At 43.2% G+C, this 15,217-nt stretch overlaps 1 protein-coding gene across 3 annotated transcripts in view; it reads right to left on the bottom strand.

Annotated features, from left to right (window-relative positions):
• Dock8 (dedicator of cytokinesis 8) overlaps window positions 1-14,296 on the bottom strand; it is a 203,112-nt gene extending 188,816 nt beyond the window's left edge. The window contains exon 1 of one of the 3 annotated variants that reach the window (XM_006527436.4): window positions 13,914-14,296. In XM_006527436.4, coding sequence (XP_006527499.1) covers window positions 13,914-13,966 — 53 coding nt within the window. In that variant the 5' untranslated portion in view covers window positions 13,967-14,296. The remainder of the gene's footprint in view (window positions 1-13,913) is intronic. The other 2 variants (NM_028785.3, XM_011247397.3) reach the window with 2 other exon arrangements.
• Window positions 14,297-15,217: the final 921 nt, after the last annotated feature.

Here is a 15,217-nt window from a genome sequence, read left to right as displayed (position 1 = left end):
CACTACTTGGCCCTGGAACCACAAGACTAATTTTAAAAATTCTTTACAAACAATGCATTTTCATTATGTTTTTCCTCTCTCCCGATTCCTCCCAGACCTTCCTCACCTCCCCATCCACCCAGGGTTGCTCTCCTCTTTCAAAAAACAAAACAAGGAGCACAACAACCCCCAAATAAAAAGTAACAAGCAAGCAAAAGACTGAAAGCTCAGAAAATGCCCAAACAAAGCAGAATGAAACAAAAGTCCACAAAAATGCCACTGAGTACCTTTTGGGTTAGCCAAGTACGTTGGCCATGGGGCCTGCCCTGATGTACAGTTGACATACCTAATGAGACTCCACCGGAGAAAACTGATTTTCAGCCTAGCAGCTGACAACTGCAGATACCTTCCTGGTTAGGGGTGAGAACCTGTGTCCACTTTCCACTCTCAGTGCTGAGACTCAGGATGTCTTGATCCTGTGTGGACTGTCACAATCTCTGTAAGCTCACCTTTGCGTCCACCCCTTGCGTCTGAAAAATCATAGTTGTGGCATTGTTTCCCCCACTATTGGATTACTCCATTCATGTTTCTCTCATATATGGATAGATTTTAGGAATTTTCTATAGTAGTGGGCTTCTTCCTATATGGTTTTTCAAATGGCCTCTGCTGTTAGCTAATATTCTCCTCTCGCCTTTCTCTCTCATCCCATCCCTACTTAATCCTTCTAGTCTAGTTTCTACTTTGTCTCTCCAGAACAATATATTCTATTTTCCTTCCCTTGTAAGATCCTCTCCTCCCATCCAGTCCCTTACTAAGCAATTATCTTCTGTGGTTGTTCAAACCACATTATTTTGAAAACTTAAAAGCTAACATCTACATGTAAGAGAAAAACATGTCTTTTTGGGTCTAGGTTACCTCACTCAGGTTGACTTTTTTTTCTAGCTTCATCTATTTGCCAGGAATTTCATCTGTCTTAATAGCTGACTAGCATTCCGTTGTGTAAATTCTCCCCTATTTTCATTATCCGCTCATCGGTCGACTAACATCTCTGCTGTCTCCTATGTCTGCTTATTGTGAATAGGGAAGCCAGGATGAGCATGCATCTCTGCAGCAGAATGGAGAGTTCCAGAGTGGTTTATTGGAATTTGAGGGAGATGGATTCCCAGCTTCCTGGAGAACAGCCACACTGACTTCCACAGTGGTTGCGCCAGTTTGCACTCACAGCAGCAATGAATTAGGGTTCCATTTCCCCTCGGTCTGGCCAGCATGCCCTAGTACTTATTTTATTGATCTTGGCCATTCTATATGGTGTAAGATAAGCTTTAAAGTAGTCATAACTTACATTTTCTTGATGGCTAAAGTGTTGAACATTTCTCTGTTTCTCAGTGATTTTTATTTCATCTTTTGAGAACACTGTTTAGTTCTGCACCTAATTTTTAAATTGGGTCATTTGTTTTTTCCTTTTTTTTTTTGAGTTCTTTATATATTCTAAATTCAAGACCTCTATCAGATGCATAATTGGTAAAGATCTTTTTCTAGATCTTAGGCTACTACCTTGTCCTAGTGATGGTGTCGCTTGGCATACAGAAGTTTTTCAGCCTCTGTTTGTTAATTGTTGGTCTTAGTAGCTGTGCCATCAGTATCCTGTCAGAAAGTCTTTTCCTGTGCCAGTGAGTTCAAGTTTATTCCCCTACTTTGTCTTCTATCAGACTCAGGGTATCTGGTCTTATATTGAAGTCCTTGATCTAGTTGGACTTCTGTTCGTGGCAATAGTAAATATGTATCCATTTTCATTCTTTTGCCTGCAGCCATCCAGTGTGACTGGCAATAATTATTGAGGATGCTGTATTTTTCTCCACTGCAAACTTTTGGCTTCTTTATCAAAAAGTCCTGTGTTAACAGAGATGTGGCTTTCTGTCTGGGTCTTCCATTTTATTCCATTGATCAATATACCTGTTTTTATGCCAATACCATGCTGGGTTTTTTTTTTATTATATCTCTGTAACAAAAAAATCTGAGATGATATAATTAAAATCTGGAATGATAATACCTTCATCAGTCCTTTTACTATTCAGGATTGTTTTAGCTGTCTTGATTTTTGTGTGTGTGTTTCCATATGAAGTTGAAGGTTTTTTTTTTTTCAGTCTTGTGTTGTAATTTTGATTAGGATTGCATTGAATCTAGACTGCTTTAGTAGAAGACTGTTTTAAAACATTAATCCTACCCATCCATGATCATGGGAGATCTTTCCATCTTCCAGTGTCTTCTTCAATTTCTTTCTTCAATGTCTTAAAGTTTTTATATTACAAGTTTGTCTCTAGTTTGTTTCTTTAATTCCTGAGTCTTATTATTTCTTTCTGTTGTTATAAAACTTTCAGGTGTTGCTTAGTAACTAATATAAGATCTCCATGTCTTTGTGTAGGTACTTAGTGCTATGAACTTGCCTCTTAGAATTACCTTCATTGTGTCCCATAGGTTTGGGTATGTTATGTTTTCACTGTTAATCCGTTATAAAAAAAAAGTTTAATTTCCCTCTTGATTTCTATCTTGACCCATTTTTCATTTGTTCAGTTTCCACAAATTTGTATATTTTCTGTTATTTCTGTTATTAATATCCAGTTTTAATCTGTGGTGTAGGGTGTTATTTCAATTTCCTTATATTTGATTATAAGAAATTTATTTGTGTGTGTGTTTAAGTGTGTGAGAAATACCATGCCAATACCATGCTTTTTGGAGAAAATTCCATGAACTGCTGAGAAGAAAGTGTAGGTAAGTGTGTGCGCGCACACGTGTGTGTGGGTGCGTGTGTGTGTGTGTGTGTGTGTGTGTGCATGTGCGCAAGCCCATGTACATGCTTATATGAAATGCTCTACATTATCTGTCCTTTGATTTATGAAATTATTTAACTCCAGCATTTCTGTTTAGGTTTTGCCCAGATGACCTGTCAGCAAGAGTGAGGTACTGAAGTCATCCACTATCACTGTGTGAGGTCCAACATGTGACTTTAGCTATGGTAGTGCTTCTTTTACAAACCTGGGTGCCCTTGTAATTTGGTGCGTAATCCTCTTGGATTTTCTTTTGATGAATATGTACTGTCCTTCCCTACCTCTTCTGACTAGTTTTTTATTTAGTCTATTTTATCAGATATTAGAATAGCTATATATGCTTGTTTCATAAGTCCATTTTCCTGGAATACCTTTCTTCCCATGCTTTTTGCTAAGGTAATATATAATATAGTAAGGTGTGTTTCTTAGATGAAATAGAAAGATGAATCTTGTTTTTCTCTTTCTCTCTCTCTCTCTCTCTCAATTTATGAGTGAGTACACTGTTGCTGTTTTCAGACACACCAGAAGAGGACTTCAGATCTCATTACAGACGGTTGTGAGCCACCATGTGGTTGCTGGGAACTGAACTCAGGACCTCTGAAAGAGCAGTCAGTGCTTTTTTTTTTTTCCATTTTTTATTAGGTATTTAGCTCATTTACAATTCCAATGCTATACCAAAAGTCCCCCATACCCACCCCCCCCCACTCCCCCACTCCCCTACCCACCCACTCCCCCTTTTTGGCCCTGGTGTTCCCCTGTACTAGGGCATATAAAGTTTGCAAGTCCAATGGGCCTCTCTTTCAAGTGATGACCTATTAGGCCATCTTTTGATACATATGCAGCTAGAGACAAGAGCTCCTGGGTACTGGTTAGTTCATATTGTTGTTCCACCTTAACAGCTGAGCCATCTCTCCAGCCCTGTGGATCCTGTTTCCTAATTTCATGTTAGTCTGTGTCCTTTCACTGGGGAATTAAGGCCATTAATTTTGAGAGTTATGAATGAACAGTTTTTACTTATTCCTGCTATTTTGGTACTGTGGTGTAAGTCTCCCAGTTTTGATTTTCTGGTCTGGGATTCCTTACTCTTGTGTTTTCTTGGATGTGGTTAATCTCCTAGGCCGAGGTTTTCCTTCTAGTGCCTTCTATAGAGATATGTTGGTAGAAACTGCTTAAATTTAATTTTTTATCATGTAATGTTTTTCTTTCTCCATCTATCGTGACTGAAAGTTTTGCTGGACTGCCATCTATGGTCCCTTAAAGTTTGTAAAACTTCCATCCAAGCCCTTCTGGCTTTCAGAGTTTCCATTGGGAAGTCTTAGACTGTGTGGCTGCTGGGGGTGGGTCCCTGGTAGAAAGTGTTCTGCCAGGGAAACCCTGAGTCTGCAGCAAGAGCCTTTTTGTTTGTTTGTTTGTTTGTTTGTTTGTTTTATCAAGAGTCAAGAGAAAGATGGCTCAGCTGGTAAAAGCCTTTGCTGCCAAGTCTGAAAACCCATGTTTGATTCCCTAGAACCCACATGGTGGCCCTCTGACCTCCACACATGTGCCATGGCACTTGAGTACCCATGTACATACATGCACAAAGACACTAAAAATAGAGATAAACATACAAAGGTGGAGAGAAAGACAGAGAGACAGAGACAAAGAGAGAGGCAGAGACAGAGACAGAGACAGAGAGGAAGGAGAAGGAAGAGGAGGAAGAAGAAGAAGAGGAAGAAGAAGGGGGAGAATAAAAGGGAATAGAAGACAAGGTCTGGGATGATGGTTCAATGGGTTGCCATGCAAGGGTGAGGAGAATTGAGACAGCCAGGAGACAGGTAGAGGCCAGATGAGTCTCGTGACCTTCCTATACTAACAATGAGTGGAAGGCAGAGACAAGGAACCCCTAGGGCAAGGTGGCTAGCCAGACTAGCCAAAATGACATGCTTGGGGTTCAGTGAGAGAAAGTGACGCCTGATGTCAACCCAGAGACTACACACACATGTGCACGCATATACACACACACACACACACACACACACACTTATCCCAACACATGTGAATACACATAACCATACACACATACAAATGTAGAAGAAAAAGAGAGAGGGAGGAAGAGGTTGTGGTCACTACATTTCTTAATCTACTTGTAGTTGGGCTTCAGTAAGTTTTACCTCTGTGGTGAGAGAACAATGAAAGAGGAAGCCAGGAAGATTTGAGAGGTTTCTAAGCAGAGAGAGATGTTTTGCCCCAAATTCCAACCCCACAGGAAAAGGAACACAAAAAAAATGAAAAAAAAAAATCTCACATTTTCTATTCTCTCATTTCAGGTAAAACATGCAATAAGTCACATGATTTGAAATCTCATTTTGTGATAGAATTTTATTTAAAATGGTTGGGGTTTATACACTCAAAGGAGATTTTGACTGAATTAAACTGTTAAGCAAAGTAAAAGCAAAAACAAACAGAAAACATTATTCAAGGAATAAGGTGGTAGGAAGGTGGTAGCATTTCACTGGTCATCTTGGGTTGCACTTTAGGCAAAAAGAAGAAATACATGACCATTTTTATTGCTTAAAAAAGGCAAGGAGTCAGCCGGGGTGGTGGCGCATGCCTTTAATCCCAGCACTTGGGAGGCAGAGGTAGGCAGAGTTCGGGGCCAACTTGCTGTACAAAGTGAGTTCCGGGACAGCCAGGGCTACACAGAGAAACCCTGTCTCAAAAAACAAACAAACAAACAAACAAACAAAACAAACAAAAAAACAAAAACAAAACAAAAACGCAAGGAGTCAAAAGTTAAACACTTTAAAGAATGATAAACTTTTGATAAGTGGTAAATGGTTGGGGTACAGTGGGATCTGAATGCAAGGAAATGAGCCTTTGCAGGGCCAGCGGCGGGAGCAGAAAGTGATGTACCTATTCTAGTAGTCAACGTGGTAATAAAAGCATGAAGAACTAAAGCTGGCTCAGAACGAAAGCTGGGTAAGGTCCTAAAGACCCGAGTGCGGATGTCATCACCCAGGTAAAAAGCCTGGAGTGATTACATGCTCCGGTAAGCCCAGGTCTAGACAGAGCCTAACCAAAACCAAAAAACTGAGAGCATACCAAATGTCCTTCTGGCTTCTGCATGAAGAGATGGGTGCACACACAGACTCAACACTGTACACACATGCATACATTCACACCAAGAAGAAAACAAACTAGAAAAAAAAACCTTAATTTTTTTTTAAACAAGTAATTCTGCTACTAGACAGAAACCAAGCTTCAGACTGTTCCCTCAAGCTCGACGTGGTCTGCAAAACTGGAAGTTACCTGGGAATTATCTTAATGTCCAATAATAACTACTTTCATAAATTATAATACATATACAGTATTTATAATATAGACCTACATTGACTGGCGAGTTGTTGACACATTTTAAAGATTACAATGTAGCACACACAAGACGATTTTGTTTTTGTAAAAACTAGAAGGGGGTGTATCCAAATGTTAACAGGTTATTACTAGTTTATGAGTGGTTGAAATGTGAGCAGTTTTTTTTTTCTTTTTGTTTACTAGATTTTGCTACTGTACTTTTTGATTTAGTTTTTGAAATTTTACAAGGGAATGTGAGTCAGGGAGACGCTCAGCAGATAAAAGCACTTGCTCGCACAAGCCTGATCGGCCATGTGCAGCAAAATGCCTGCAACCCAAGGAAAAAGCCAGATGCAGAGTTGCACATCTGTAATCCCAGCAGTCTTCATGTGGTGAGATGGGAGGTAGAGACAGCAGAAGCTCATGAACCAGCTAGCCTAGAGTACACTCCAGCAGAAACAAGAGACCCCACATTAGTAAGGCAGACAATGAGGACTGACTCCCCAAAGTTCTCCACTGATCTGCATGCAGAGCTCGTGCAAATGCCCACACAGTGTCTTCCCCTCTGCTTGTAATTTCTGTTCTCCTTTCAACTCCCCAAGCTGTTACTTCATTGAGTTGCACTTGGGTCCCATGTGCATGCTACTGAAAGAATGGAGACCTGGAAGCTGGCTGTAGTAGTCATGTATGCTAATCCAAGCACATGGGTGGATGAAACATAAAGATCATCATGAGTTCAAGGCCAACCTGGGCTATATATAAGCCTGGATGCTTATGGGACCAGGAATAGTATATGTCTCTTGCTTTAACCTTTAATAAAATTGCCTGAGATATTATTGAGTAACTGGCTGTTTGCTATTGAAAAGACTCAAGTGGCCCTGCTTCTTAAGAGTTCTCCAGCCGGGCGTGGTAGTGCACGCCTTTAATCCCAGCACTTGGGAGGCAGAGGCAGGTAGATTTCTGAGTTCAAAAAAAAAAAAGAGTTCTCCAGCAAGAGGACCAGTAGGGTGACCTGACTTTTCATGCCCCTGTTAAAGAAGATGAAAACCAGATGGTTTGTGACATCATCCCATCCGTTCTCTAGCTCTATGTGGAGAGCTGAGATAGGAGACCTTGTCTCTGAGCTCTGCCCCTCTCCCTGGGGAGCCACATGATGCTGAGTATCCTCTCCATGAGCCAACAGGGACATAAAACCTCCATTCCCTCCATTCACAAAAGCATGTGAAGGGTCCTCTGCAAGAAGGTACTGGCTCTTAACCACTGAGTAATCTCCAGTCCTGAGTTATTGCTTTTCTTTAAACTTTGTTTTATTGAATATTATTATTGTGTATATGTATGTGTGGGGGAGGGGTGCAGGCATGATACCAGAGGACAAATTTATGGAGTCAGTTCTTTCCTTCCACCTCTCTCTTAGTTAGGGTTTTACTGCTGTGAACAGACACCATGACCAAGGCAAGTCTTATAAAAAACAACATTTAATTGGGGTTGGCTTACAGGTTCAGAGGTTCAATCCATTATCATCAAGGTGGGAGCATGGCAGTATCCAGGCAGACATGGTGCAGGAGGAGCTGAGAGTACTATGCCTTCATCCAAAGGCTTCTAGTGGAAGACTGACTTCCAGGCAACTAGGGTGAGGATCTTATACCCACACCCACAGTGACACACCCATTCCAACCAGGTCACACCTATTCCAACAAGGTCACACCTTCAAATGGTGCCACTCCCTGGTCCAAGGATATACAAACCATCACATTCCACTCCCTGGTCCCCATAGACTTGTTCAAAAACATGAGTCTATGGGGGCCATACTTAAACATAGCATAATACAAAATGCATTTAGTCCAACTTTCAAAGTCCTCATAGTCTATAGCAGTCACAACAATGTTAAAAGTCCAAAGTTCAAGGTCTCTTCTGAGATTCATTCAACTTAATTAACTGTAATCCCCAAATCTCCTTCCACCTCCATGTGGTTCTGGGCATCAAATGAACAGCAAGACCCTTTACCACTGAGCCATCTCCCCATCCCTCCTCTGTTTGTCTCTGTCTGTCTCTGTCTCCCCCCACCCCCACCTCTCTCTCAGAACTGGGCTTGGTACATGCTGAACAGGTGCTCTGTCAAAGAACCATGTGTCCAGCCCTCTTTTTACATGTTATTTTGAGACAGAGTCCAAGTTGCAGAGGCTAAATTTGGTCTTGTGATTCTCCTGCCTCAGCCTCCCAAAGAGCTTGAATTACAGGTTTTGGTACCTTGGGGTTATCCTTGAATGAAACCTTTATGTAACTTTATTCTTTCTTAGCATCTGGTTTTATCTTGTATAAAAATCATCCCAATGATGAGTAGAATACTTTATGCTTTGTTCTACTTTAAACATTTTTAATTGTATGATATCATGTGTGTGTGTGTGTGTGTGAGTGTGTGTGAGTGTGTGTGTGAGTGTGTGCGTGTGCGTGTGTGTGTGTATGAACATGGGTGCGTGTCTATGACAAATGTGTAAAGGTCAGAGGATGACATTGGGAAATCAGTTCTCTCTCTCCATCGAGAGACAGTTCCTATGTTGTCAGACAAGTTCTTTTACCAGCTAAGCCATTTGACTGGCATGTCTTTCTCTTTTTAGAAAATTATAATTTTTAACTGTTTTAGTTTAATTATTAACAAATAATAACTACATATTTATTGAGTACAGTGTGGTATTTCAATATATGTACAATGTGCACGAATCAAATCAATAATAAGCATTTTCAACTGTTCTCATTTCGTTATTATAATAATTTTCTTTGTGAGAATTTTATATATTCGTACAATAAACTATGATCACAGCCATTCATTTCCCTCCTCCCACTCTCCTCATATCCCCTCAACACGTTCCCCCTCCAATCCCATGCGTTTCTTTTTTTAATTGCACTAAATCCAATTAGCGCCACCCACATGTACATGGGTGTGGGGTCACCCACTGGTGTATGGGAAACAACCTCAAGAAAGAATGATTCTCCCTGCTCCAGCAGCTATCAGCTGCCGCTAGCTCCTCATTAAGGGGTGGGGACCGGAGAGCCCCTCCCTCACTAGTGCCGGAATCTTGGCTGTCTGGCACAGTACTTAGTAGATAGTAAATATTGTTACTTCTTTGTTTTAAAGGAAAACCAAGACACATCATGGTATAGTGAGTAGGAGGGCAGGATTCTGGAGACAGACTGCCTGAATATCAATCCCGGCTCTGGCCTTAATTAGCTGTGTGATATCAAAACGTGAATAACTTGCCTGTGTTCTGTTTCCCCACTTATAAATGAAGGCAGTAATTGTTCCTAATTCATAGAAGTGGATGAATGGCGATATAAACATTTAGATTCGCATCTGCCGCATAGTAAGTGTGGTAGTTTGAATGAGAAATGCTTCCCACAAGCTTAAGTGTTTGAACACTTGATTCCCCTGTTAGGGAGGTAGTGTAAGCTAGCTATAGGAGGCTTGTCACTTGGGGAAAACTTGAAAGCTTACAGCCTTGGCCCATTTCCAGACTGCTGTTTCTGTTTGCAGTTTGCAGTTGAAGATGTGACCTCTTGGCTTTCTGCTCTGACAGCTTGTTGCGTTGCCTCCCCCTCCCCCTTTATCAACTCTCCCTCTGGAACCATAAGCCAAACTAAATTCTTTCTCCTGTATGTAAGTTGCTTTGGGTCATGAGATCTTGTCACGGCCACAGAAAAGTTAACTAATACAGTAAGGAATATAAAAGTGTAAGTCTTACAATCTACTTCTTTCAATCCTAGGTGTCCAGGGCTTACAACAGTTTATGATTTTCCTTTATTTATCTAGAGTTCTTGTTTTACTTTCATGTTTGATCAAGTTCTATACTTATTCTGGGTTTGACAGAAGCAAGTGGGCTGAGATATGGCTCAGTGGTAAAACATTTGCCTAGCGTGCAGATGGCCCTAGCTTTAATAACCAACACTGCATAAGAGGAAAAAGAATATGAAGGTCTTGTCTGATGAATCTTCACAGCATTAGTAATAATTTCCTGCATCTACAAAAGCAGCATATTCCAGTCATCAAAGAGGTCGTTCATTAACAGGGGAATGTTCCTTAAAGAACTAGGATACATCTGATAACAGCAGTTCCTAAAAATCCCAAACACAACCATTGTTGTGACTACCTAGTTCAGATCTAGTCTTTCTTGCTCGTGACAATCAGGGAAAAACTAAAGTCAAGAGCAATGCATCTTAGCCTACCAGACATTCCAAGTCAGAACAATTCGGCGCTAGAGTCTTGTCTTCTATCTCCCTGAGTTACTGGTTCTAGAGAAATGTTTCAAAATACCCAACTAGAGTTACAGTCACACTAGCTGCTCCTAGCATGTCCTCCCTGATGATACCCAGCATGGGAATATAAGGTTCTGAGAGCACCAGAGAGTCAGATCAACCATGGCGAGACAGCTGCTGCCAGCATTGACGACTTCCTCTGGCTTTGGCGCTGGCCCTGCACTGGGCAATGCTGCTTGCAAGAAGCCACAGAAATTTGCATGCAGTGGGGAACATTTTTCACAGACTGTATGTAAGACACTGCTCATTCCTCTGTAGGGCCCAGAGCTGAGCTCTTTGCAACTGTTCATTTTTAATATGTCACATTACAATATTTCATTAATAGAAAGAACAAGTGTCTTAAGGAATATCATTGTTAAATAGAAAGGTGAAAATGTGAAAGTGTACTAAGAGTCCTGATGGCCACCTTTCCACACGGTGTTACTTTTGGAATCGGATTTATTTTAAAAACCAATAGACACTCATGTAGGTAAAAAAAGGTTTTTTTTCCATGTTTGACTCTGCTGAACAGCACCTTGCTGACCTAGCAGGTACTGCTCAGAAGCAGAGCTGTCAATGCTGTTTACAGAAATGATTTTTTTAAAGTTAACTCTTTGCTTTTAAAGGAAATTCTTAAAACACGTAGATCAAAATAGTACAGGCCTAATGCAGAGGGCCAATGTAAGGGCCATCTGTAGTCCTGGCTGCTATCGCGGACTGTGATCTTTACAAATTACACAGCCTTGTGCAAGTACACCCCACGCTTCACTTTCCCCTTCTTTCAAGTTTCATTTCTCTCGCCAGGGTAAAAACATCTCCAGCTTAGCGGAGGAAAGGGTTTATTTGGTTTACAATTTCATATCACAGTGCATCATTTTGGGGAAGTCAAAACAGGGATTCAAGCAGCTAATCGTATCCACAGCCAAGCGCTAAAGAAGCCCCACACACCCTGGCTTGCTCAAGTCCACTTTCCTCACTCTTCTGCAGCTTAGGATCAAGCTTGTGAAATGGCACTGCCCACAGGGGCTATGTCTTCCCTCCATCAAACAACAATGAAGAGAATCTAACAGAGACATGTCCACAGGCAAACCCGATGCCGACAACCCATCATTTCTGACTCTCTTCCCAGGTGACTCTGGATTGTGTCAAGTGGACAATGAAAGCTGACCACATCTGTCCAGGACGACTGAGCACAACATCTGCAACAACATCTGCAAGTCAGTATTCAGCCTGCAAGTGGCGGGTTTGAATGTTATAGCCACACCAAATACATTCTCAGAAATCCACTCTTCTGAAAGTTATACCAGCCAAGACCTCAGTGTAACTCTTGCTCCCAATACACAAAGTGGCTTACAGGGGGGAGAACAAAACTCTTTTTAAAAAGAAAAATACAATGTAGACTCTTTCCAGAAGATTAGAAAGCATACTTTTCTTTCCTAAATGGGTACTTCTTGGAACATTTGGCTCCAGTTTAGGGTTCTCAGCACTGTGTTGCACATGTGAGAGATATAACCCCAAGAAAGCTGCAGGTGGCCACTGGCATCCCCATACCCTGCCCCAAATGGCCTCTGCCTGGAAAAATAGTCCAACTTCAGCTGCCCTTGGTACTTTGTCTTCGTAGGTTCTGAAGTATCATCTCAGATTTGATGATATTAGAGATGGCATTGACCACGACGAAGCTAGCGGTACTGATGTGTCAGCTAGCAGCTATTTAACATTCATTCTGAGCCAGGCATCATAAGCACGCTGTCTCTACTCTACTCAGTCCTCCTAACAGTCAGAAGAGGGAAAAACTAGGGTTCGGATACTAGTTATTCCCACTGACACAAAAGCCGGTACACAGTTGCAACCCTGGCAATCAGAAAGTTGAAGCAGGTCAAGTGCTCGGAGTTCAAGGCCAGTTTGTGAAACAAAGTGAGAGACCTTGGAGAGACAGAAAGAAGGGGAGGAGGGAGGAGACCAAACATGAGAAAAATATAAAATGTGTATGCCCAATGGGATATACTTAGTTTGCAGCAAAACTTTGTAAGGAAATTTGAATGTAGCCTGGCTCTTGGTTTTCCTAACACTGTTTTGCTTGGGTGGTTGCTTCTGTTTTGTTTCCTTGTTGCAAGGTCTCTGTATGCAGCCTAGACTGGCATCCAGCTTGTGATTGTCTTGTCTCAGCCTCCTGAGGGCTGGGATGATGGGTAAGTCCACCACTTCTGGCTAAGGACTTTAATCCTCCACCCTTGGGTTATACCAACCCCGAAGCTCCTTGCAAGAGCGTCTCCAGGCTTGCATTAGGTCCCAGACAGTCACTTCAGATCAGTCTCACCCCTCCTGAATCCCTAACAGCTTCCTGCCCTTGTTCCTTGTTTCCTGGCTTTTTTTCTTTCTCATGACAGGGACAAAGAGAGGAGAAGCGGGGAAGGCAATGATGACAGCCATCAAAACTTCCTATGCCCCTACGGCCCCACTGCAGCCAGGACAGCCTGATGAGGGGAAAGGCTCCGATAGGAAGACTGAATTATGATATAGTTACCCTTTAGCATTTGTATACAGTCCACATTAATAATTAAACTAATTGGACAGATGAAATAGTGAAGGAAGTGAAAGGTCTTGCTCACAACTGCACAGGGAAACTCCACTGGCCCTCTGTGGTCCTTACCGCTCACTATTCAAGGATGGTGATTCCTAGTGACTCCAGCTTCACTCACTAGCAGCCCAAAGATGAATTACTGTGGGCCAGCGTCCCACATGCAAAAACAAACAAACAAGAACAAGAAAAAAACACCAACCCTGGAAGTCCTCCAGAGCGCTGCCCTTCCACATTATCTTTTAGCCAGGCAGTCTAGATTTCCCAGGTCAAGGCAAAAATGCCCCCTTGAATACTTGTCAGCAGTTTTCAGTGGAGGAAACGCCGCCGCTTGAGTCTACCGAGAACTTTATGAGTAGTCAACTCACAGAGATGTGGCGTGTGCAGCTCTGTTTATAAATTGGAAATCCCTGTGTTCTTCACTTTTCTAGAGTGCTAGAAATCTTTAAACGTCAGCTACAGCTCATTCCCTTTCGCTTATTTAAAGGAGGAATTTTTTTAAAATCATTTTTTCCACTTCATGGTTGGCTCCTTTTGGACCAAGGTATAAAAATAGCGCTGCCATCCAAAGCCAAGATGTTTTTTGGAAAGAGGGGGTTGAAAGAGCCCTAACCCTGGACCACGGACCGATCTGCTTCAAAGCAGGGCTGATTTTCAGCCACTTAGCTTCTTTCCGCTGTCTCCCGACTGGAAGGAAGGCGCAATTTGTTAAGCCAAGTTCGGGCGCGCGACCCCGCGCTCCGGGTCGGGCCACCTGTCTCAGAACAGCGAGGGCGGCGGGAGCCACGCCGGGTTGGGGAGGTGGCGCAAGACGCTGGTCCGGACAGCAGCGCGGGTGACAAGAGGACGAGAATGAGTCGCCACGGGGACCGGCGCGCCCCGCCGCGGACTGGCCAGGAACCGCGCCGTCTTACCTGTTGATCTTGAGCGCGAAGGCGCGGCGCTCGGCGCTCGGCAGCGTGGCCATGGCGCGCGCGCGCGGTTCCACGGCTTCGGGGCTCGCGGGGCTGCGGGGGGACGGGACCCGAACGCACAGCCGCTGCAGAGCCCGGCGCGCCCGGCGCCAGCCTCATCTGTCAGCCGCGCCGCGGAAACTTCCGCATTTCCACCTTGGCCGCGCAGCTCCCGGGGGGAGGGCTCTGCTCCCTCCGCCGCCCGCGGCGCCGCCCGGCCTGGCACGCACCGAGCGCTTGGCGAGGGCGTGGACGCCGCGCCGAGCCGCGCTCCGGATACTCAGAGTCGCCGGCCGCAGGCGCGCGTTTCCCCCGCCGCTGACCCGGGACCGACGGGCACGGTGGCTGCGGAGCGCGGACCGCGAGAGCTGGCCGGAAACGCCGGCGGCCGGAGCCGGAGGGCGACTGGGGCAGTGAGCGCTGGATCCAGAAGCAGCCAGCGGGGTCTGGAGGGGCCACCCGGTGGATTGACGCCATTCCTGGGAACATTTCTTTTTAAGGCAGCCTCTTAGGACATCAGTCGACTTTTTCCCAGCCGAAGGCGCACTGTCATTCATGGGACACTTTATTATAATGGCTGCATCCCACGAGTAAATATTAGGAGCTATATGACTTTTCATTTTAGAACCTGAGGGAATACACAGCATTGAGATTGACCGGTATCTCAACAGAGTTCTGTTTTACATGGAGAAACCTGACCAGACCACAAAGGAGAAATCTGGAGAAATAAAAATAAAAATAATCCCCAAAGGATGAGCGTGGAAAAGACTGTGCCTATTTCAAGTAATATATTTGGTCCAAGTTGTGTTGTATGAACTCCGTGTGTTTCCACTTGTCAACTTGCCTTCGGAAACACGAAAGGGCTATATTTTTGGCTCAAAGCTGCAGAGTCTAGATATGGAAGCCACAAGCCACATGTGGCCGTTGGCCACTTGAATTTTTGGTTAGTCTAAAGTGAGATGGGTTGGAAAATAAATACACACTGGGTTTCCAAGACAGTACAGAAAAAAAATAAGGCAAAATGTCTTAATTTTTGTATTGATTGCATGTTAAAAACAATCCTTTGGAAGCTGTTAAGTTAAGAAACATATTATTAAAGATAATTTCACCTGTTTGTTTTTCCCTGTATTAAAATGTGGCTCCCATTAAGAAGATGTAAAAATTACTTCCTTAGCTCACATTTGCTGGCACATTGAGTTCTTACTGAACAACACTGGTCCACTACAACTTAATTTGTAACCTAATACTAAAATACTGGCCGACCA

The sequence above is a fragment of the Mus musculus genome, chromosome 19 (genome assembly GCF_000001635.26).
Source record: "Mus musculus strain C57BL/6J chromosome 19, GRCm38.p6 C57BL/6J".
Classification (NCBI taxonomy): domain Eukaryota; kingdom Metazoa; phylum Chordata; class Mammalia; order Rodentia; family Muridae; genus Mus; species Mus musculus.
This window is presented reverse-complemented; position numbering and strand designations above follow the sequence as displayed.